Source organism: Rhipicephalus microplus, chromosome X (genome assembly GCF_043290135.1).
Source record: "Rhipicephalus microplus isolate Deutch F79 chromosome X, USDA_Rmic, whole genome shotgun sequence".
NCBI lineage: Eukaryota > Metazoa > Arthropoda > Arachnida > Ixodida > Ixodidae > Rhipicephalus > Rhipicephalus microplus.
The window spans coordinates 196,484,818-196,508,109 of record NC_134710.1 but is presented as its reverse complement, the minus strand read 5'-3'; the positions used below and the strand labels follow the sequence as shown (position 1 = coordinate 196,508,109).

Sequence of the window (23,292 nt, the reverse complement as noted above, 5' to 3'; positions counted from 1 at the left end):
CGCCTGTGGAAATGCTGTGCACTTGGATCGTGCAAGCGTGGCAGGCGATCTCCGACAAAGTCGTCAGGAAAAGCTTCAAGAAGACGGGTATCTCGAACGCACTGGATGCGAGTGAGGATGACATGTCGTGGGGTGCAGATGATTCGGACACCGAAAACAAATCCGCGCTCGGCGAGGATGAATGTGCGCTCTCTGACTCGGGAATCCGAGTAGGGAAAAGGAGGAACACCTACGACTGTTTTGTGAGCTTTTGTGTGAGTATATTTTACATGTGTGTGTGCAGTTGACGGCTCTCGCTTGTTCATTAAATGCTGCGTAGGTATGTTTGCTTTATGCTGAATAAATTGGTAAACGATAAAGTCACCTTTTACTTGACAAATGTGCAGATTTAAAACGCGAAAACTGAGTAAAAAAATTTTCAAATATTTTACCCCGCGTAATTGGCGCACCCTTAACTGCAAGCCATATTTCCTGAAAAAAAAAAAAGTGCACCTATTAAGCGAGTAAATACGGTACATAAATATATTAGGTTGGCTCGATAATTGATCTGTCTATGGAAAACGTTACAGGGGTCTTGACCCACTTTATCAAGTAAAGATCAAACTACCTCAATATCAAGATATTTTATTTCCTCACAAATCGATTGCTGCAAAAAGTTATTGGATCTGTCAGGCACAAATCAAGTTACAGAGATTTGTCGCACGTTTTCACTGCTTTCTATAATCTCCTGCCACGTTCCTTTCCTCAAGTTTTGTTATCGCACCGTTACACTATGTTCAGCGAGAACCGCGCCTACGGTGTTCAAGAAGCTTCGAGGCTACAGAACAGTCGAAACCCGCAATAACAAAACCCCGCGAGTACGAAATCCCAGTGGCAACAAAATATTTCGGGATCCCTGGCGAACGTTCATAGAAGCCCATGCATTACATATCTCGCGACAACAAAATGTTTTTGGACGGCGATCCCGCATTAACGAATCTTCTACCACGGAGCGGGCCTTATTTTACCCTCCCGCCAAAGGTTAACTGTCGAAAATATGCTCGTAAGTGCGTTATGCGCACTCAAAATTTGTAAACGTCTGCTTTTGCCGCGCTAGCGTGGGTACCGCTATTTTTGTTTACTTAAAGGGGGACGCGCCTTTGGGATCACGAAAAATGGCAAAAAAATCAATTTTTTTGAAAATCAAGTTTTCAGTTTCTGGAACCCTTTTTCGATCCGATTCCAAAACATATACACTGAAAACCACGCAGAAGTGCTTCTGAAAATTCATTTCACCCACCTAAGTAGCGAAACTTTTTGTAGAAATCGCGAGAAAACAGCGATTTTAAAAAAATTATGACTTCGCGATGACGAGGCCGGGAGCTGGCTTCTTGGGCTCATTGAAAAGATCATTTCTCCGTGTTTAACTTTCGCGCCTCAGCTGGCTCCTCCCTTTAAAAACAAGCACACAAAAAGCAAATGTTTGAAGGTCTTTTCGAGGCCCTTGATTGGCTGTGGCCGCCATGTTGCCTCAGTTCGCCTCGCCATTGGCCCAATGCTCGCTCCGGGAGATCGTCTTCTGCTGCTTGTGCGTCGAGAGGGCATGGTTCTCGAAGATTGCTACTTCGTGACGTGTTCACGACTCGATGATCACTTAAGATATAATTACGCTTTAGTTAGGATCAGTAGGCGGATGCGCGATCAGGTTACTACGAGCGCGCCACGTCATTGGAGTCATCTTTAGCCACCACTCCGCCGACAGCGAGACTGTGGGCAGGAACGACGCGCTAGCGCACTCGTGGCGACGTGCTCCGTCGCAAGCAACGAAGCTGTAAACGGCGGCACGGTCAGATTACTATGAGCAGGCGCGTGGTCTACGAGCGCGGCGCGTGATCGGAGTCGGCTTTAGCCCTAACTCCGCTGACAGAGAGACTGCGGGCAGGAACGACGCGCTAGAGCATCCGAAACAACTCGCGGGTTGTTTTGGATGCGCTGGACACCCTTCGCTCCTTCTTCGGCGCACATGAAGACGACGTAGCAATGGACCACTTTTTCCAGTGCAAAGGGAGAGCTTTGAAGTTGTTGCATGGCAAGAATCGGCAAAGTAAGTTGACTGAATTCTGGCAATAAATTTTCATTCTGCTGACCATATCACTGTTTTTATGTCTCATACTCGCGGCAACGAAATTCTCGCGAAAACGAAATTTTTCGGTTTCCCCGGCGATTTCGTTATTGCTGATTTCTACTGTAGATCGTTTTGTTAAAAATACGCCCAGTTCGCAAACATTAGAGATTATTCTGGAACCCGTGTGGCTGCTAGCAATAACACTAGAATATTCGATGGCACATGTATAAATGCTCACGCGCTTCACCGCTAGTGAGTTGATCGACAGCCGACACTCCGCTCGTCGCTATCAGTGCCAGTGTCTGGCTGTAATATGACTTTCCTTTTACGTGGCCACAAGATCGGCCCAAATAAACAGTTTATTATTCGGTCTGCAGTCTGCTCCCTTCGTCTACGTCACCCCGTGACACTCCCTTCTAAACGAGTGCACTAGAAGCTATACATGGAGGTGTGGCCAGAGGGAAAGGAGTTATACCAACGAAAGCCATGATTTTGAGTGTGCGTGATGAAAACACAATAACTCTTTCCCATAGCAATTACTAAGCGTGAAAGTGTGGCTACTGTATGATAATGGTAGACTACAGAGTGCGATGCTGGCATGTGGCAGCACCCCATGGCAAGAGGTGCAATCTAATCCAAATTACACTCTTGGTTCATGTTGGCTATTAGCCAGCAGGTGTCGGCAGCTCTGACGAGAGTGAGCACAGGCTTCTTTGCCAAAAGAGTGCTCCTCAGAAAACAGAAACTTCATGCTCCACTTGTAAACCCTCCCTGCCATGTATAATTGCAAGATTTGGCTGGCCTGTTGATAGCAGTGTCTATAAGCCGTAGAATGTTTTTTGAGGGATAGTTCACAAGCCCTTTAAAGACTTAAAAATGGGTAGGAGGTCAAGAGATAAGTATAAGGCTAATTTGCGAGTGATAATAATGACTGAATAATGCAGAACTAAAGAAAATTACCTGGTCATCCTCATAGCCTCCAGAAAGAACAATAGAGTAGGCTCCATCCGACTCCCTGCCATGAATTCCTCCAACTGGTGGACGATGGCAGCCAGATTCAGACACCTGCAGGCAAAAACCAATGAATAGTTATTTTTGAATAACCAAAAGTAGCTTCTCACAAATTGTTGTTCACAAGACAAAGAAATCATAATGAGGACAAATGTTGTTGCGTTGACCATAGTCATCTACATCCACTTGTGGCAGAACTATAGCCAGCGGCACTGGCTGCTCCGATTAAATCACAGCTACAAACAAATGTATAAACTTTCAAGTCGCAGCGACGTGGCCATTAAAACCTGACAATCCCTTGTGCCTTGCTGGCTATTTTGTCAGTCATGGCCTTGTCATGACTTATTTGATGACAAGGATGAGCAGCACAGGTACAACAAGCGCACAGATACAAAGACCAGCGCAGGTACAAATCCCTACTTCTGTTCATTTTCCAACTTTTTCCATGGCCCAACAGTCTGCATATTCCACAGATATTGCCTTTACACCAGTTCAGTGATGGAAGTTGCATTTTTATTTTTGGAGCAGAAAAATGCTAGTTTGGAGCAGCTATTGGTTTTTTTGGAGCAGATGGAAAAACATTCAAATGACTCCTGGGGTTTAAAGCAGCATTTAAGCATCTTATAACATTAAAATTTATTGTTGAACAAATGGCTAGTGATCACTTGAGATAGCAAGCAACAAATAATTAAGCAGATAGATGGTTATTGAACACAAAGTAAGATAAGTGACCTATATTTAAAATACCAGTTCTTGTAACATAAATGACCTCAAAGCTAACGAAGAGGTAAATGTCACTCATAAGTCACTCATCATAGTTTCACTGTAGCAGTTAATAATCATTATGATATTGAACTAATCTCATGCACAATTCACCAAAATAGTCTGCTTGGCAGGTACAACTATACAGCTAAATTGGGTTGATATGAACAATGCCACTACAAGTAGTGTTGTCAGCATACACAGCTAATATATACATGCTACATACTAGATGACAGTCTTCAGCTATTTTTTGTTTTGTTTTTATGGCTCAGTGGATGGTCACACAATCAAAGTTCACAAATCCTGGAGGAGGTGTGTAGCAGTTACTAACAAATATTACACTTCAGAGCAGCATGGAGCAGCAATTTTCTTTTGGAGCACTTTGGGGCTACAGGAGCAGCCCATCCATCACTGCCTGTTGCTCTGCCCCCATAGTGCTTCCCGACATTTTGCACACCAATACACCAAACCTAAGCCAAAAGTCAAACCTAAATATAACAAACCTTTTTTTAATAAAGGTCATGATGCCAAAAACTATTTTTATTTCCCAATCTTAGATTTATTGAAAACATATTTTTAATGACTGAAACTAACATTGCACTGCGGTTTTGATTTAATGAAATGCAAGCAAGTTACACACATACATCTGGTTATGATAAAGATAAGATTGGCAAGAAAAGTTCAAGATTGATTTGATTTGATACGTGGGGTTTAACGTCCTAAAACCACCATATGATTATGAGAGACGCCGTAGTGGAGGGCTCCGGAAATTTCGACCACCTGGGGTTCTTTAACGTGCACCCAAATCTGAGCACACGAGTCTACCGGATTTTTACCTCCATCAGAAATGCAGCAGCCGCAGCCGGTATTTGATCCCGCGACCTGATGGTCAGCAGCCGAGTACCTTAGCCACTAGCCCACCACAGCGGGGCAAGAAAAGTTCAAGAAAGAATCTATCTTTTTCAGGTGATCTTTTCTGTTAGTACAACCTTTTGTGTTACTACAACCTTCTGCTACTACAACTCAAAAACGGACGGACAAACTTTGTTTGCTTATCCAGCAGGTGAAATTAAGCAAGAATCGTGGAGGAAAAAAAAAAAAGCTGACTCATCTGACAGTATTTGGCCTGATTGAAACTCATTCCTGAATTGAGCTGGCATCCATACTTTATTGGTACAAAGTAGAAAATTAACTTCAAGATGACAATAAAGTAGCTAAATTGAACAAAAACAGAACAATCAAATGAGAGGAGAGCAGCTTGACACTTATTTTGTTAGTAAGAAAAAAAAAACTGAATCACAGAACTGCATTTTTACAGATTCACATTTCACTTATGCAATTTCCGTCATCATCTCTCTTCAGCAGCACTTCATTGCAATGAGGGACAAGATATGCCACTTTCTTTATAGTCAGCAGTGTGCTTTATGTTATTTGAAAGTACTTATCAATTGCAGGTGCACTCACAGTTTGAGTGAAAGTGGTGCGCCGTTGTTGCAAAGGTGCGAGAACTTGCCATCCAGAACTAACTTGGCACACAACACCAATGGGCATTTACATGGGTAGGACTTAAGATAAAACTGCATCAGTGATTTTTTTCTAACAAGTATTACCAAGTACACAAAAAAAGAACTATGGCTCTAACATAAGTTTCACAGCTGCTTTTAATATCTCATTTCTAATGTCATTCTCCTTCACCGTGAATACACTGAAGATTTCAACACCAGAAAATTGAAAAGGCTTATCGATGTTGTCCTTGGTGTCCATCTTATTCTACGGAGGACACAAAAGAATGAAGAAGGAGAAAGGCATAGCTGGTAGAATAAAACGTTTTTTTATTTGCTTAATAATAAAATTGCCAGCAATAAGAAACCTCATCTGCCTACAATATACCTTTTAAAGCTTACCAAATGTAGCAGGGAACCTCAGCATAAGTATAACATCAGTGAGACAAGAAAATTGCACCCAGTCTCAGTTTGATGTTGAAAATAAGCAAGTGTACTATTAAAAAAAAAGAATGCCAGGCCTGCATAGAAAGCTCAGCACGGTCACAGAGAAAGCTAGAAGTGCGGCTTTTCTAGAGTTCATTGTAAACTATCGTGGTATTGTGAACATAAGCACACTTGCAAGGTACCCACTATGTCATATATCATAATTTTTGTCAAGTTGGGAAACACCCATCACACCATTATTCGTCACTCTGAGAAGTGAGGTATCCGCAACACATCTGCAAAATGCCCACTTTGTTGATGCGGTGGCTGATGACAATGAAGAATATTGGCTTACCCCTTTGTAATAGATTGAAAGCTTTAAACAACCCACTAGTTACATAATTCATATCGTGTCACGCGTGGTCGTTATCTGAATCTCCTACCACACTTTATTACATACTAGGCTTGTGCAAATATTCGAGTGCTTCGAATATTCGAACAAATATAATAGCATTCGAATTCGCTTAGACTTCAACTTAACTAATTAAAAATTTTGAAGTACTTGAAATGAGCGAATAGGTGTATGAAGCCAAGAGTATGTCAACTGATTGTGAACAATGATCCCATGAGGGTGCCAAAACGCCCTTTTAAGCATATATTTTTACTTTGGTCGGTGTTCCGTTTTCTTCGTCCAATGAATAGTGCTCTGTCAATGACTTTGTGCGCATGTATTTGTTTCACAAATATGCTTATGCTGGTAAAAATCTTCCTAGCAGCTTGAAGTTTCAACTTGCACATCTTGGAAATTGCATAATGCCCCAAGTTTCACTCACATGTACGAAAGCACTTGCACATTAAATTCGCCAGCACTTCCTCATGTCATTCGGTAGTGAAATGCACTTCCAGATTAAATTGTGTCAAAAAAAAAATCTTGTTTAATTTCGTCAACTCATCATTTCACGATCTCATTTATTACGGGTTTGTTGTGTGTTTTTTCTAGGGGTGCGCGAATATTCGAAATTTCAAATATTTATCTAATAGTGTTTGCTATTTCATTCGATTCACACTGGAATTTTACGACTCAAAACTATTCAAACTTCCCAAAGATAAGTACATTCAACGTCCGATTGAAAGTGACCTCTTCAAATTTTATATATGCTTGACGTCATCACACTCTCGTATTGCGGCAAAGCTGCCTTTTGAGCTCCGCTACGGTCGCTAATGTATTGTCTACAAGGCATATGTGGAACTTCAGACTTGAAAACCACCATATGATTATGAGAGACGCCGTAGTGGAGGGCTCCGGAAATTTCGACCACCTAGGGTTCTTTAACGTGCACCCAAATCTGAGCACACGGGCCTACAGCATTTCTGCCTCCATCGGAAATACAGCCACCGCAGCTGGGATTCGATCCCGCGACCTACGGGTCAGCAGCCGAGTACCTTAGCCACTAGACCACCACAGCGGGGCAACAAACTGGGAACACGAGGCAGAGCTATTAATTATATATGAACACTCTCGGCGGGTTTTGCATTCACCACCATGTTCCGTAACAAGTCCAAATTGATAACATGCCCCCATGCATCGTAACTTTTACGAGTGGGTAAAGACGCTCGAGTGCTGCTGACGCAGAGATCACATGAGCTGGCCCATCTCTATAGCCTGGAGGGCGCATACAATAACATCCCCCTGCGTGTCAAACTGCCGTTGAATGCTCAAACAGAAAGGAAGCTAACTGTACTAAACGGCTGTACTGAGTAGCAATGACCGTACTAGGTAGAAAACCACCCGTACTGAGTAACAACGGTGAACTTCGATTTTAAGGGCGCGGTCGCGATTGCTGGCACACGTGCTATCTCAGCTAGCATAAGTACCCTGTGTGAAGCTAGCAAGAGGCTGTGGGAAAAGAGCACTTCCCCCTGGAGTGGCCCTATTTGCTTACATCATCAAACCTTTGTAGGAGTTCCACGATATCGGATACAAGAGTTGGCTGTCAGCCTTAATTCGTATAACATAACCATTTGCTGCTCTTGCATTCATTGCATTGCATTCAATGCGCCGTCGTGTTCTAGCCAGATCTAATCAGCTAATCGCGAAGGCTATGATTCCTCGTACTTGCAGTACAAACGGAAACCTCCAGAGATCCTTAGTTTCCACCGTGGTCTCTGAGGGTTTCCATCAGTGCCTAATCTGACATCCCCTCGATAGTGACGACACAGTTGTCCCCATTAAAAAAAAAAATCAAAGGTGAATGTCGTCATGGGCCACACCATGGGCATGCAGTGAAACCATGCACGTGCACATGGCATCGAAAACTAACAGTGAACTAGTACAAGAATACCGCGGAAAACTATTCGGTAAAGCACCCTACATATGTGACGCTAAGTAAACGCATGGCACTGCCAATGCTAAACTAGTTATCTTTTTTTTTTTTTAGGTTTGAAGGGGGAGGGCCCATCCCCTTATGTGCCTGCGGCAGCATAAACGGCGGTTATGCCGGTTTGTGGGGCGCAGGCCTGCCTTGCGCACACCTGCACGCAATAACGAGCATTCACTCTCACCTGGGAGTCGCCCGAGTCACAAGCGCACCACTGCCGCTTCACGCTTCGTCGGTGGCGGGGCTACCGTGGAAGATGCATGCTTGTGCCAAAATGACAAAATCTGGAGCAAAATTCCTAGCTTGTCCGTTACGAAAATTTGCTATATCAAGGTTGTCTCCCACTGTTGCTTTGTTACATAGAAGTCGCAAATACATGTGCTCTTACGGAGTAATGGCGGGGAATCGAAAAACTTCATTATAGCAAGGGATTCGTTACATGGAGGTTTGTTATAAGCAGGTTTAACTGTACAAAGTTCATGAAACGAAGACAGCACAAACATTGATGCTTGTTCTGATGCATGTCATCATCATGGTTAATGAGTTGTCGTTAAAAGTTATGGTTGCGCAGGATAAGAAAAGAGATGTACGACGGCTGAGCTCAAATTTCGCGTAGAAGTAATGCAATTAGAAAATGAAAATAAGCGTGTTACACGTCTAAAAGCATAGCATGATGTAAGTTCCCTTCTGTTTGAGCAGCCACCATTCGCAATACGTTGAAAGTGCACCTGTAATATTGTAATTTTTTTGTAATATTGTTGTAAGTTTGTTTTTTGACGTACTTTAATGTTTTTGACGTACTTTGTGTTTATGCTTAAGAAGCATCATGACAGACACATGTGTTCAGGTAAAGAAAGACCTGGCTTTAACGAATGTAGGTACATTATTATCGACGCCTAGGTTAATGAAGGAAAAAAAAGTGCGGTTGCATATTGCTACCCCTGTTATGGTCACAAAATAGGCAAGTCAAGAAAGAACGTGCTGCCGAAGCAACGCCAGCGGCGCATTCCTGTCTAAAAAAACACTCATGATGCGGGCCTTTCTGTCAAGCAGTTTGAAAAGTACTAACTCAATAATCTTGAAATTGCGCACACTTAAGATTTCAGTAGTCACAAATGTTGCAACTCATGTGCTGTTGCATAGGATGGGAATTACATGTTGGTGTTGCATGAGAATTCTTCACAACACGTTTTCCGTATCAACTGCCAGCTTTGACATCATTTCTCTTTGGTGCAGATGAAGTACACCAGCACACAAGCAGACTCACAACTGTTGTGACGATGAAATGGCCTTAAGTGCACACGCTACCTATAATAAATACACTCAAACCTCCATATAGCAAACCTAGACATAACAAAATATTAGTGATAACGAAGTAAATGAAAAATTATCTTCCAATAGATATAGTGTTACAAATATATTTTTATAACAACTTTCTAGATATAACGAACTTATTTTCCCATAAGTTGCAACATTGTTTAATGAGGTTTCAGTGCAAACTATTTGTTGGAAAGACGTGTGACGTGCAGTCTTGTAGAGTCGAGCCCACATATAACGGCCCCACTTAAAACAAACTTTCGCTTAACACGAACAATATCCACGTGACCGTGAAAATAAACAATGGTTCAATGACACAAAATCGCACTTACAACGAACGTCTCAGAGCGCCACTGATCGGTTACAGCGAACGTAGTCAGCTGTCTGCCGACATCCCGGGAAACCGATTTCAACCACCCATCAGGCATCGGCGAGGTACCAATACATCCTTATTGTGAAACGCCGACCCTGCCTTCGCGACCTTCTAGTTGTCACTCTCCCCAACCCATGGAGGAAAAGAAAGTTGTTTCCTTCCTCCATGCCCTTGTTGCTTTTTGTTACGCACCCCTCTGTCCTTTGTCCCCCCGCTACTCTGAGCACCCCGCATCACCAGACGAGGCCCGTGTTTTCACACTGCCACCATTCTTTCAAAGACCGGTCGGCCATCTACCCTGTTTGTGATCGCTGGTACTGTCGTTGGCATCGCCGGCCTGAAGTGACCAGACCATTTGCCAACATCGTCGACCACCAACTATATCCGATAGTATGCGTCTAGTGCACGCGCGTACGCTACTCCACCGACTCTGACAATTTGCGATTTGTCTGGTGTTGAGGACTTGTTCTCGCTCACTTCACACTCAACTCAGCATGCCTTCCGCCGGTGCACGGAAGTGCGAAAACGGCTGTTAATTTGCACAGAACAAATTGCGAAATATCAAAGTTCGTGAGGCCACGCAAACCCGCCGGCGCAACAAAACAATTTTTTTTACCATGGCCGCCGATTCTTCGAACACTGCTGCGCGCACCGATCCAGCTGGCCATGCTTCGACTTTTGCGTGCGCAGGCACTCTTTTCAAGTTTTTCTACATGCGAGTTTCGTGGCCTTTTCAAGCAAGCTACACAACCTGCCTTCTTCCCGTGTGTTTTGGTTTTCAAGGTCGCCCTCCCACCGCATCCTCCCCTCTCTTTATCGCAACTCCTTGCCCTTCTCTTGCAAGTCTGCTCACTTCTCTTGATCACAACCCATTCGCCCGTCTCCACCGCTCCGCGACGCCTGCCAGGCTGGCTCGAACTAGTTTCGTTTTCTGACTGGAAACGGGCCCAGAGCTGTTCCACCCATTCTGGCATGCGTGTCGCGTGTGCGCGTCTTGCTCGCTCTTGGTGTGCGTGTGTGGTCATGATGGCTGACGAAAGAACTAGCACCCTTTTCCCTGCCACTCAATAAAACGCCGAAAGTGTGACCATTTGGCTTGCGCGTAATCCGCGCGTTAGGCGCCGCGTTGCGGGCGCTTGCTGATAGCTGTTGAGCACCTGGCAGCCAACTTGCCGCTTCAGGCGTCTCGGTATTCAGCTGTGGAGATGGTGAATATTTCGTGGGAGGCGGCGACATTTACATGCGCGCGATACTGTTTTTGCGAGGCCGACTTCGTCGACGTCGGGCCCGATGCCGAGCCCGAAGCTTCCGAACAGGACCATTGCGGTGGCGATTTGTGGCAGCGTGTCGTCGACTCTGACCTAGGAGAGCGGGTGGGACATCTGTTGCGATGGTTTAATTACGGCCGATGATGATGCCGACACTGCGGAGCCGTGCACGGATTGGGGCATTGTGAATGAAGTATGTGGCGAGAGCCAATTGGAAGAATGGGATTGCGAGAACGACGAAATTTTGGAGCTTGTGCCTCACGCAGCTTATGCCACGGGCCTCGGCAAATGAGCACCCTGCCGTTTTAAATGAACTCGAGACCACCCTTATCGCTTCTGCTCTTCGAAACACTTGCACCCCGGACTTTTTGGGGCAAAAAAAGTTTGTGTTTTCACTCGCAACTTTTTTTAAAAGCTGTGTTTCATTTACTACGAACTTTGGGATACAGCGAACGAATGCCGTGTCACGCTCAGGTTCGTTATAAGCGGGCTCGACTGTATTTAGAAGCAAGATGCACTTCACATGTCTAGGCTGCCAGTCTTTTACACTTCGGATAGTTTTCGCAGCCAAACAAAACACATTTGTAGCCTTTTGACCTGTTCTCGTCTGACAATTCAATTATCGGCCGTATAATTGCTTTAGCGCATCGAAAATTTCAAACACGTTGACTTCTCATGCGCCACACAATGCAAAGCGTAGGAACCCACACACACCAGCGGCAGTGGTGGGGCAGCCGGATACGAGGAGGAAAGAGAGAAAGGGAAGAAAATGCACATATTCAATGCTAGTTTTTATTAAGGTGAGATGTGGGCCGAAAATAGGGAGTTTTCTAAAAAATTACAATTTTTTTGTTTTCCCCTATCTTGTCACGATTAGTACCTTTTACTGTTCTGCAAAAAAAAAAAAAAAAAAAATTACGTCGAGACTCGACTGGAACTGCTTTAAAATTGCGTCTAAAGAGCACAAGGTGGCTGTTAAAAGGTCGAAAAAGTGCAGTCTTCGAGCACCTTGCCGCTGATAAATCACCACCGCTCGCTATTGTTGATCGCATGAGGCAGAGCCGAGCCTCACTCTTCAAATAAACAACGGTTTCCCGCACTGCTGCAGTGCAAGAGATAACAAAAAGAACCACACTTTTGCCGCATTTTTCGAGCAGCGCGACTGGCTTTTAAATCACGTGGTACTGATCGGGGAACGCCATCGGAGACTGCGTGCCTGTGTGTGCTGTGAGCCCTACTTGCAGGGTCTGTGTCTTGTCGAGCAGCGCAGCTGAACGTTTTTCTAGTGTGTTTATTTCCATTATGAATGAAGAAAGTTGTAGCTCGTGCGATAGTTACGCTGTCAACGTGAAAGCTGTTGTGGAAAGGGCTACGAGCAGCTGGTACGATTTGCGGCAATTGTTGGCTTGCAAAAGCCAATGCATCTGAATCAAAAGTCATTCACAGCCATCAGCCGGAAAGTCCGTGATGCGGCAATAGATGCCATCTGTGCCTAACTTGTGAGGTCGAAAGCGCTCACAGTTAAAGAAGTTGGCAAGGACGACATTGCCATTATATACAACAGTATGTGGCACAAACGCGGCCACAAGAGCCACAATGACATCAGCACTGTTGTGTCCCTAGACGCCGTACTTTGTTCGGTCTTGAACTTCTGCCTCGCCTGCAGTCAGCACAAGGCTCTGCCAAGTGGAGCGGAATAAGTTTGGCAAGAGTTTCATGGCCCTGTCTGTGAGCGAAATGTCTGTGATGAGTCAGCTCGAAAGTGCCGTGAAGGACAAACATAGGGGCAGTGGCCACTACAAGAAGGATTGTTCTTTTTTGTGTGTAAATTTTATCACATTAAATGAGATGTTTCAAAAACAACATTAAATTTAGGTTCAAAACTCATTTTTTTGAAAACACAAATTTTGCCATTTTTTTCAGTGTGCCCTTCTTTTTTCGTGTAATTTTTGTGCTCGGTTATGCAATTGCATAGATTAAATTTAAGTATTTTTATTATACACTCAAACCTTGTTATAACAAAGTTGAAGGGGAGCCATAATTATTTCGTTATAACCATTATTTCGTTATATCGATTATAGCAGTTTGTAGCAATGTATGCTCAGATGGGCGCACACCTATAAGCATGCAAAGAAGGAAACTGCCTTGCGGCCCGACGTACTGCTACGCGACCACACGTGCCACGGAAAATGAACACAGTCGAACCTCATTATTTCAAACACGCTTAATTCGAACTCATGCTGACGTCCCGTCAAAGCTATGTGTATTCCAATGGGCGAAAACGCCCTGTAATTCGATCGCGCAAGCACTTGCGACGGTTAATTTGAATATACCGCGCTCCGAAAATGCTTTCAGCACCATGCCCAATCCCGCGGCGGCACCTCTCAACCTGCGCGCGAAGTAGGAAAAGAAGAAAAGGAAAGAAAAGACTATGGCGGATTGTTTGCTCTCTCTGGAATGCTGATCTGTGACGCGCCTGTGCCATCCTTCTCCTTTTTCTATCTCTGCACGTAGAGACCCTTCTCCTTTCAGGGTCGCGCACGGAGAGGGAGGAAAAAGAAAGAAAGCTGTCACGGAGAGTCCTCCTTTCTCGGTTCAGAGGGTAGCAGCCATGGTAGCAGCGGAGACGCAGTCGTTGCAGTCTTGAGAGGGAAATCGCTTTGCACTGCGGCGCCGCTTCTTGGTCATGTGACCCGCTGAGCGCTTCCTCAATTCCCTCCGCTGGCTCTGTGAGGAGGACGGCTCTCTAGGTCGCGCATGGTATGGCTGTAAGGTCGACGCGGTAGTTTCGAAAGAGCGGCGCCGAACGAGCGTCAAACTCGGCAGAAAACGATATACTTAACACACTACGATCAGTTTTTTTTTGATAGCTTATTTGATAGACTAATTTAGTTTGTTATATCAATTTACCGGTCAATTTTACTTCGTTACAACGAGGTTTAAAATGCATGGTTCTCAATGGAGCTTTCAAGGGGAATTTCATTTACTTTGTTACATCCATTTTCCTTATATCCCGTTACATTATAATGAGGTTTAAGTGTATAATAAAAAATTATATGCAAACCTTTACTAGGGTAGGACAAATATGGACTTCCACATTAGAATTTTTCACATCTATTACATACTTTTTATGCACTTCCTAATTAGATTTCTGCCTTCTACACTTGATTTAAAAGATTATGCACTATCAACGGTACAAAAATTATGGAATTTTAGTGTTGAAAGAGGGGGCAGGGGGGAAGGCTTAAGGTTCTCATTTTGTCATGTTGCAGAACTAAAAGTTTGCAACTTGCAAGAAAACCAATTATATATTTGAAATAAACAAAGTTTCATTGCTCTAGGGTGAATATTAAAAAAACAGTGTCTTCGAATAGCATCTCCCCTTGAAGAGACTGTCTCAGTTACACAACTTACCTGAAGTCGGAATTTCCACATGGAACCTACAGGCACGTTAGGAAGAGGCCCAAAGTGGTTGGCTGGCACCAAGGTGCACTCTCGCGTGCGTCCCACACAAGCCATGCCACGACCCCAGTCACGTTTGCCTTCACCAACCACCGAGGGCAGCCGAGATTTACGTCGGGATTCCTTCAATGCTTCCCCGGGCTGAACAACCTCTGTTGGATCGTGCTTGCAGTCTGGGCAAAACCTGTGAGACATGCACAGCTCTAGACATCATGCAGTTCCAATAGGAAACAATCAAGTGCCAGTTTAACAAAGTTAGATTCAAGATTCGTTTATGTATTTTTTGGAAAACATCTTCACTGATCAATAACAAAATTTCTTTTTTTTTTTCTGATTTAGCGAATCACTGCTGAACTACAATTTAGATTCTCTTCGTAACAGAGTGACTTCACAAACAACATGCCTGGACTTGATGCAGGTATACAATGAAGCAGTTAGAGAAGTACTGTGGTGCTGTATCACTGACAAATAATTTAACAGTCTCTACACTAGAAGCCTTGCATTTTGTGCAAATGGATACTAAGAAACATAAGCTATCAGTTGAGAAAAGCTGCGTAAAGCAAGACTTAAAGAGGCACTGACACAAAAATTTTGGTCTTGCATTTTTTTTGCTACTGTATGTTGCTGGAGGCCTGCTAGCCATAACACGGCTCATTGTTTGCTGCCGTGCATGACAAATAATTAATTATAAGCTCCTCATTAACGACCAGTTTCAGTTTTGGCTTGAGAGCTCCAAAAATCGAGCCACTTTGTGCAACTAACACTACCTAGCCTGTGCAACGCTTGACTGCGTCAACACACAAAACCGCAATGCACTTGCACATGGTACGCATCAAGAAGTCTGTTCAAACAGAAAACAGGACAGCAGTGTTCCCAAAGACTAAACTTTCAACATGTGCGCCATGGCCGTGGACTTGCTAGCAGCAGTCGCATAGTAGTCTGCTGGAGCAAACGCAGAAAAAAGAAAAATAACAATAATGATGTCATTATAACTTGCGGTGTTGACTGCAATGTCGTGAAATGAGGGAAGTAGGGAGTCACCATGGGTTAGTTTTGAGGGGGCGGTGCTCGATCACACATGTGAACTTCATAATCCATGTAAAATACCTTACGAGCTATGTTCGCTGTTGATATTTCACAGATGATATATGCATGTTCATGGAAATTGATCTCACAGGCTATTTTGGCCGCATAATTTTGTGTCGGTATCCCTTTAAGTAAACTGTTATAGTCAAAGGACTGCTCCTTATCTCACATATAAGAGAATGCTAAAACTCTGAAAATGCTAAAGAAACTACTCTCACTGCCAGCATACATAATGAAAGGATTGTACATTGCACATAAAAAAAATCAACCGACTCTTTGAATAACGATAAGGCGAGCACAGGCAAAAGAAAACGCTCTCATAAGATGCTCATTAAATTATTTTGACATTCTTATTTGACGGCACTGTTCCCTCTAGTAATCTAAGAAGGTATTAACAAAAGCACAGTAAACAAAGCATTAGAGATGCTTTTCTGCACATCTAGACAGGTCCTTGTTAGAAAGAACAATACATGAACATCAGGGTTTGCCAACTTACATTACACCAGTCTCAGCTCAATATGCTGACTCTGACCTCTGTTGTAACACTCACAAGTGGAACTCAAATGCCAAGAATTAAGCTGTTCAGCTATTTTTATGCAACACCAGCATAACCACTAGTCCATAATTTCATGCTGTAACATATTTTATAATGCTTATCACATGCATTCGACCTGTGTTCTCCTTTTTTTAAAGGTTACATTAACATGGTGAAGAGTATACTTACACTAGCACTGCATTAAATTGTTACTGCCGAATCTCAGGTTAAACAAAATTACTTTTTTTACATTGTCAATTCTTTTTTTGCCGTGCTGCCATAATATTGAAACATCCTTTAGGCACTTTCTTCATCAAAATAAATTGTTTGGCGACTATGCTTTGCAATAAAGGTCATGTTTCAATTAATTAAAATTTCCATATACAATCAACCCTCGTTACATAACCGCATTAAGCACACTAGCGGCTAAAACATAGGTAGTTGCAACGAATCCCTGACAGAGTCTCATAAAAGCCTAATGCATTTGTTGACCATAGCGGTTCTCCTATACCGGCTGGTTAGTGCATGCCCTGCGTACAAAAATGTTTTTGTCAGTCATAGTGCCTAGTTCACTGCAACAACTCCAGAAGTGGCTTCTTTAGGTTCTGCCAGCACAGTGTGGAGTGATGTCCATTCATTCTAGCATCTGCCCACCAATTCAAACAATTTCATGGTCTCCTTCGAGTCCCAATTAACAATCTTTTACCGCATTTCTTTGTTGACAGTGATGGCACGCGTCGGGAGATAGAAATTTGTACTTGAGGGTTAATGTGCCCAATCGTATGTAGTTTGGTGACATTACTGCCAGGTAGGCATACAATGTTGGCCTAGAACAAACTAAATTGCAAATTGTAGTGACTGTTATATGAAGTTTTAACTGTAATGCTTTTCTATTGCATAATGATCTATATCAGCGCAATTGTAAATTTAATTATTATATCCCCAAAATGCTATAAAAATTACTGTAAGCAACAGATATTAAAAGTCTGTACACTAAGTGCAAGCATTTTCTGTGAAAATAATCTGAACCTGTCTCACTTCACGAAAATATTCTTGCTTAGCCTGTTAGGTGGTAGTCTTCAAACTATATGGATACTTCAGCCAGCCATATATTGCACCTTTAACTTTTATAAGAATAAAATATTACGATTATTATTATACAACTACAGTCTGTGCTCATTACAACGAACCCACGTACAACAGACTTTTGGATACAAGAGACCATTATTCAGCCTAAGTTTGGTCTGTGTAGTAAAGAATGGAGTGACATTCGCTTTTAATGGACCGCAATACAACAGACTATCGACTACAGCGGGCGAAATCAGTGCCTTTTTTTTTTTCAAAATTGGGCGCATAAAGCGTACTTTTACCATGTTGGCACGAGCTGACAACAGATTTGACCACGCCACTCGCTGCGTATTGAAGTCGTGGAAACATTAAATTACGACTGGCAACATTGGTGGCTTTCGGTCAAGCCAAGCCTCTAGCCAAGCTAGGCTGAAAGCACGTTGGTTGCGTTGGTCTTGGCCTTCCATCGTGGTCTTGGCAATAATTCAAGAGTTGCAGCTGATTGAAATGTGGCACAAAGCAATTGCATGATCGCTCAAGAGTGCTCGCCATTCTCTTATCACCAATTACTTTTCGAGCTAAGTGTACATAAACAGTTTTTGTTTGTGTTTTGCATTAGACATTCGTCCCTCATTGCAGTAACGTTATGATACGTCGCAAACGAAGTTTTGAAAGTAAGCCATTCCGGTGCTTTAAATAGGCGAGTTCCACTGTCAAACTAGAATATTAATGTGAAAGGGCCTTGGTGCTGCCTCTAAAAACAATCAGACCAACTTTGGACCGTCCAGCAAGCCGTGGAGGCTGAGAGGGAGGCAAGAGCACCCAGCGACCCATTGGCAGCCTCGTTTTAAGCTGATATGTCTTTTCATCCGCACAAATAAGAAAGCATTCATTCCAAGTAGACCAACAGAAGTGGCTGAAAAAGCCTGCTAGAAACGCTTTATGACAGGGCTAAGCTTTGCTGCTTCTCAGGGGCCCCATTGCATCCCTGCACCTGCTGTAATGGCACTCACTCATTAATTACAACTTGCACTGTGATTTTGTCAATAACCACTGCTGGTGATTGAACTCTTTTGAAACCATATTGTCGAATGAATATAGCATGTACCAGCGGAAGTAGCCTGCCTCATACTGCTGAGCGAAATAGAAACAATTGTCACACAGCGGCGCAACTCCCTCCCCCCTTCAGTTTTCTTGTATATTACAAACTTCATATATAACACACTTGGATTTTTGTAGTCCTTTGTAACAAGAGTAGACTGCATTACTTGTATCCTTCAACTGGCTTAAAACTGAAGTTGTTAGTAGCGATGAAATAATGCAATTTTCTCATAAAGACCTCAAACATATACTTTCCTTCTTGGCTTTTTGTTCAAGCAATGCCTAGTTGATATGTGCTCAGAGATGTTCATCGTCAGTGGGCTTATCTGTATATTTGTAAATTCAGCCGCTCCTACATTGGTCAGAAAGGACAACATCCAGTAGACAAAAAGAAATGGAAGCACGCTGTAAATAAAAGATGACATATCCTTTCCAGCACATACCAGTCTTCTTCCTCAGGCAGGTCTTTTAAAGGTGGCTCCAGGCAGTCCAAGTGAAAAGCCCGGTCACATTCGTCGCAAAGTAGCTGCCGCTCAGGCTCTTTTTTACTTCCACATCGACAGCACGCACAGTGACGGCAGCGGCGTTCTGGCTGGTCACCACAATGTATGCATTCAGGCTGCCGTCGACCTGGACAACAAAACAGAATAAACAAAACAGAATAAACAGTTGTACAAGCGAAACTATACAATAGATGACATATTTATTAGCTGACCAATGATTAATGCTGTTGCTTTGCAACCTTTGCAGCAAAGTCATAAATGCAGTGATGCCACCGAGCTCATCCGATTTGGAGCAATTTTTGGAGCAGAAAAATTTTTCACTTGGAGCACTTTGGAGCAGCAAAATTTTCTATTTTGGAGCACTTTGAAGCAGAAAAAATTTCAATTTTGGAGCAATCTGGAGCAACTACTTCAAACCCCGGAGGAGAAGCAAGTTACATTTACATTCAAAGACATGAAAAATTATTCTGATGCTCTTGAGAAGAGCTACAAATATTTAGATTCATTGCAAATTTCATGGAGCCTCATCTTACTCCCGTATTCAGAAACGCTGCTTGACTTGAACTTGACCTGCCACCGACTTCAATGCAACACAAACGCGTTTTGAATGCGCTGTCTTTAGGTGGTGCCAAGGTAGCACAAACGCACAGACACATTTCAAACGAGCTGCATTGAAGGCGGTTTCAGGTCAAGTTCAAGTCGAGGAGTGTTTATGAATATGGGGGTGAGAAGCACTCCCTATTTCAGTTGATGATGCAAGAATAATGGCGTCATGCTGTAGATAATTCTATAAAAACTTAATCAGTGATTAAAAAGAATACTGGTTGACTAAAGTTGTACTCCATGAAATAATAATATAAATACACCTGAGTGGTTATCAGCAGATATGGTAGACAAACGCTGTGACATACAACGCTAGAGACTCTCACAGTCCCAAGTGAATTTCCCTAAGATGACTTCAAAAATGAAAAAAAGGTTCTTTTTCTTTTTGACTGATTAGACTGCTGGGCGTAATATGATGTCATTCAGCTAGTCTCAGAAAGCCGACCTCCTCCGACACCCATCTCTGAACTGAAACTACACAATTTAACAAACTTCATTTTCTTTTTGCAGCAATATTTTATATGGCTAGGGTGTTCTGTGCATACTCCGAACCCCCCCCCCCCCCCCCCCCCCCCCATGTCCTCCAGAAAGCAGTGCATAAAAAAATCTTACAGGGTACCAACGCATACCAACACGAAAGCAAGATCTATTTTCTTTATAATGGGATAGCAATTATTTCGACATTCTCGACTGGTTTTTGCCGTTACCAGGAGTGTAGCCAGAATTTTTTTAAACATTGGGGGGAGGGGAAAGCAGGTAATTTTTCGCTATATATGCCATGGCGAAAAAAAATATCGGGAGTGAAGGAAAGCAAGTTGCCAATGTGCCCCCCCCCCCCCCCCCTATGGCTACGCCACTGGCCGCCATGTTTAGTGTATTGTTCTAATCGGTAACATCCCCCGGTGCACCGTGTTTTACACGCGGGTAAAAGTGCGCGAGCGGGGGCGACGAATGTAGCTAAAGCAGAGATAAGAAGAGCCGACCTATCTTCCTTGCAGTGATGGCGGATGCGATAACATCAACCCTCGTGATGGGCCTCCCATCGATTGTTATTCAAGCAGAGAGGAACGCACCGCCCGTGTTCAAGGGACAGAAAGAATCGAGCTAGGAACACAAGGGGGGCGTTGTTATGAACTTTGTCTTTAGGGGTGTGATTGCTAGCGCACGCACTATTTACGGCTGATATACAAGTGCTTCGCTTTCTAGAGCGGCACTCAGCCTTGATCACAAGGCGGCCACACCATTGTTGCGCCATTTCGGAGGTACATTTGTACGTGCCTTTCATGCTGTACAGATAGAATCACACTGGTCTAGAGCAGCGGAGTGCGTATCTGTCGACAGTTTTGTTGGCCACGGCTTCTCTTTCAGATTAACTGTAAGCTTTCGTTGATTATAGTACAGCACAAAGGCTTAACACACAGTACGACCATGTTTGGCAACATAACGGCCTCTCTCTTTACATATTTCTGAAGAAAAAAAAAAAAAAAAAAACGCCAGCTGGAACGGTCAGCTGAGTGCTCTAGACAAGTCTGATTCCATCTGTACGTGCATCGGCGTGCAAAAGGTGTTTCGGGGGTCTCTAGTCACCCAAGTCGTGAATATCCAACACCGTGCATGCAGCAAGTTTCTGAGTGTGCGCGGACCTGGAAATGGCAACCTCGCCACTAGCGCTTCTCATCCTCGCACTTGGCGAGGTTGAGAAGCGCTTCTCAACCTCGCCACTAGCGCTTCTCAGCCGACGTCAGAGCAACACTTTTTACCCGTGTTGCTCAGGTCAAGCATGAAGTACGTTCGTATGTGCGCACAGGCGCTGTAGTTGAGCGAGGAGTGTACACGTGCATGCGACAACTGCGAGGCTGGTTCTTTCACTGCAGTGCCAAGAAACAAGGGGCAGCTTCGTAGCTGTGGGTGGGAACAGGAACTGACGTTGACTTCACTACTGTTTTTTCGCACCTGATTTAGTAGATTAATCGGCGAGCTGCGTGCTACGTCACGTCGCCGATCTGACGTCACTGCGCATGCAAGGGGGTCAGTCAGGCGTAGGAAAGATGCACGGGAATGGCTTTTCGAAATAGAGGCTCTGCGCCGCGCACAGCGTAATAATCAGAAAACGTGATCGCTGCGGTCTAATCCACGAATTGCCGAGCTTTGTATGGGGGGTGTAAAAAAAAAGTCAAAGCCTTTTTACTGGCCCTTTAAAACCGAATCGCGGCTGCTCCGACCAGGAAACATGCTTTTATAAGTGAGATGACATTTTAAAAAAAGGCACACGAGAATTTCGAGAACTGGCGCATTCAGCATGGTATGACCGATGGCCACGCGAAAATTTTCAATTCGGACCCTAGCAACCTTGAGTTCGAAAGGGTAGGGTCTTTTAGGAGCTTTCACCGCCACAGTGATTATAAACGTGGATGTGCTGGCGGAAGCAATCATGAAACAGCTCTTCTACATGATGATCCATGAATAAAGTATATTATAGGAAAGGTATCAACACACTCCCACTATTTACGTGTTCTTCTGCGGACGCGAAGCGCGAAAAATTGGATAGCGATGTCTAGACATAGATGTGACAAATATTCTGGAGGCACGCGTGCAGTTATTAGTGAAAATTGCTTTATTACATGCCAGGCAATTCGTCAAATGAATTATCAGCTGTGTTCCTGGAACGGACAATGTCCGCCGATGAATCATCGTCACAGTTTCACAATACCGATTAAACTAGACGTCACAAGCCCCTGCGGAGAGCGCGTTTCGCCATTAGGCAGACTTGCACAGCAAAGTTGCGTCTGCACCAAACATAGCATTGTGAATTCTAGGATGCACGCGCGACTGCTGTTTATTCAGCGCAATAAAATAGGTATGTGATTGTGACTTGTGAGGCCCCAAAAACAAGGTGCACATGCTATTGACTCGCTGGCGTGGCTATTGCGGGTGATACACATTCCCGAATCCGTCCTTGGTGCAGTTTGGTGCAATTTCCATTGATATTATCAGAACGGCGCAGTAAATCTGACTTGGCGCACTTTGGCGCAGGAGTGGGATCCCTGTAAACGTGAATGTGCAAATTCCCCAGAGGCTCTCAAACACTTTCCAGGCCACCTTTTTTGGTCTAGTAGACGGCAAGACTAATTGCTACGGACAAAATTGCACCAAGAAAAGCAGTGATAGATGTACACAGCCCCAAGTCACTCAGCTGAGAAGATACAAAATACAAAAAAAATCTATACATACGCTTAACTTTTTAAGTTTGCATGGTCACTTAGTGTGGTCCTCCATCACTATTTCTTTCACCTGCTCATAAAAGCCCTTGTTACCAACAGTAAGAGCTCGAAATGCTTACGTAAAGGAAGTTAGCACAACATAGTAGCTGTGTGCTGATGACACTGTTACTATGGCAATAAATAACATGGAGTTGCACTCTAATAAAAAAGTGCAGCAGTAATAATGTGCCAAGATGAGAAATTTTCGCTGCTAGAAGAGGCGTCACAAGTGTACCACTCCATTAAACGAAGCAGTGCAGCTGCTCACAAGTTAACACAAGCAAGAAGCTTCCAAGATACACTATTCATGTGTAGTATAACACGGCAGCTTGGGTAAGTTGGAGTCAGCTCATACTTCAATGTAATAGTACACCAGAAATAAATAATGGACTAAAAGGCAATAAACACAGGCAAAAATACCTTGCTGGCCTTATTATATGCTTGTTTGTATCTAGTATGCAATAGCGTGAATAGCCAGGAACCCAGTGTAACATGTAATAAGCTCAATGTACTCATCCTTCGTGTTTGCCAAG

General features: G+C 43.6%; 1 protein-coding gene across 1 annotated transcript in view; it reads right to left on the bottom strand.

The window, feature by feature from the left end:
• LOC119177367 (E3 ubiquitin-protein ligase UHRF1-like) overlaps positions 1-23,292 on the bottom strand; it is a 78,871-nt gene that overhangs the window by 30,495 nt on the left and 25,084 nt on the right. Inside the window, exons 10-12 of the mRNA XM_075878444.1 lie at positions 18,837-19,023; positions 14,556-14,787; positions 3,065-3,169 (exon numbers count right to left, since the gene is read on the bottom strand). Coding sequence (XP_075734559.1) covers positions 3,065-3,169; positions 14,556-14,787; positions 18,837-19,023 — 524 coding nt within the window. The remainder of the gene's footprint in view (positions 1-3,064; positions 3,170-14,555; positions 14,788-18,836; positions 19,024-23,292) is intronic.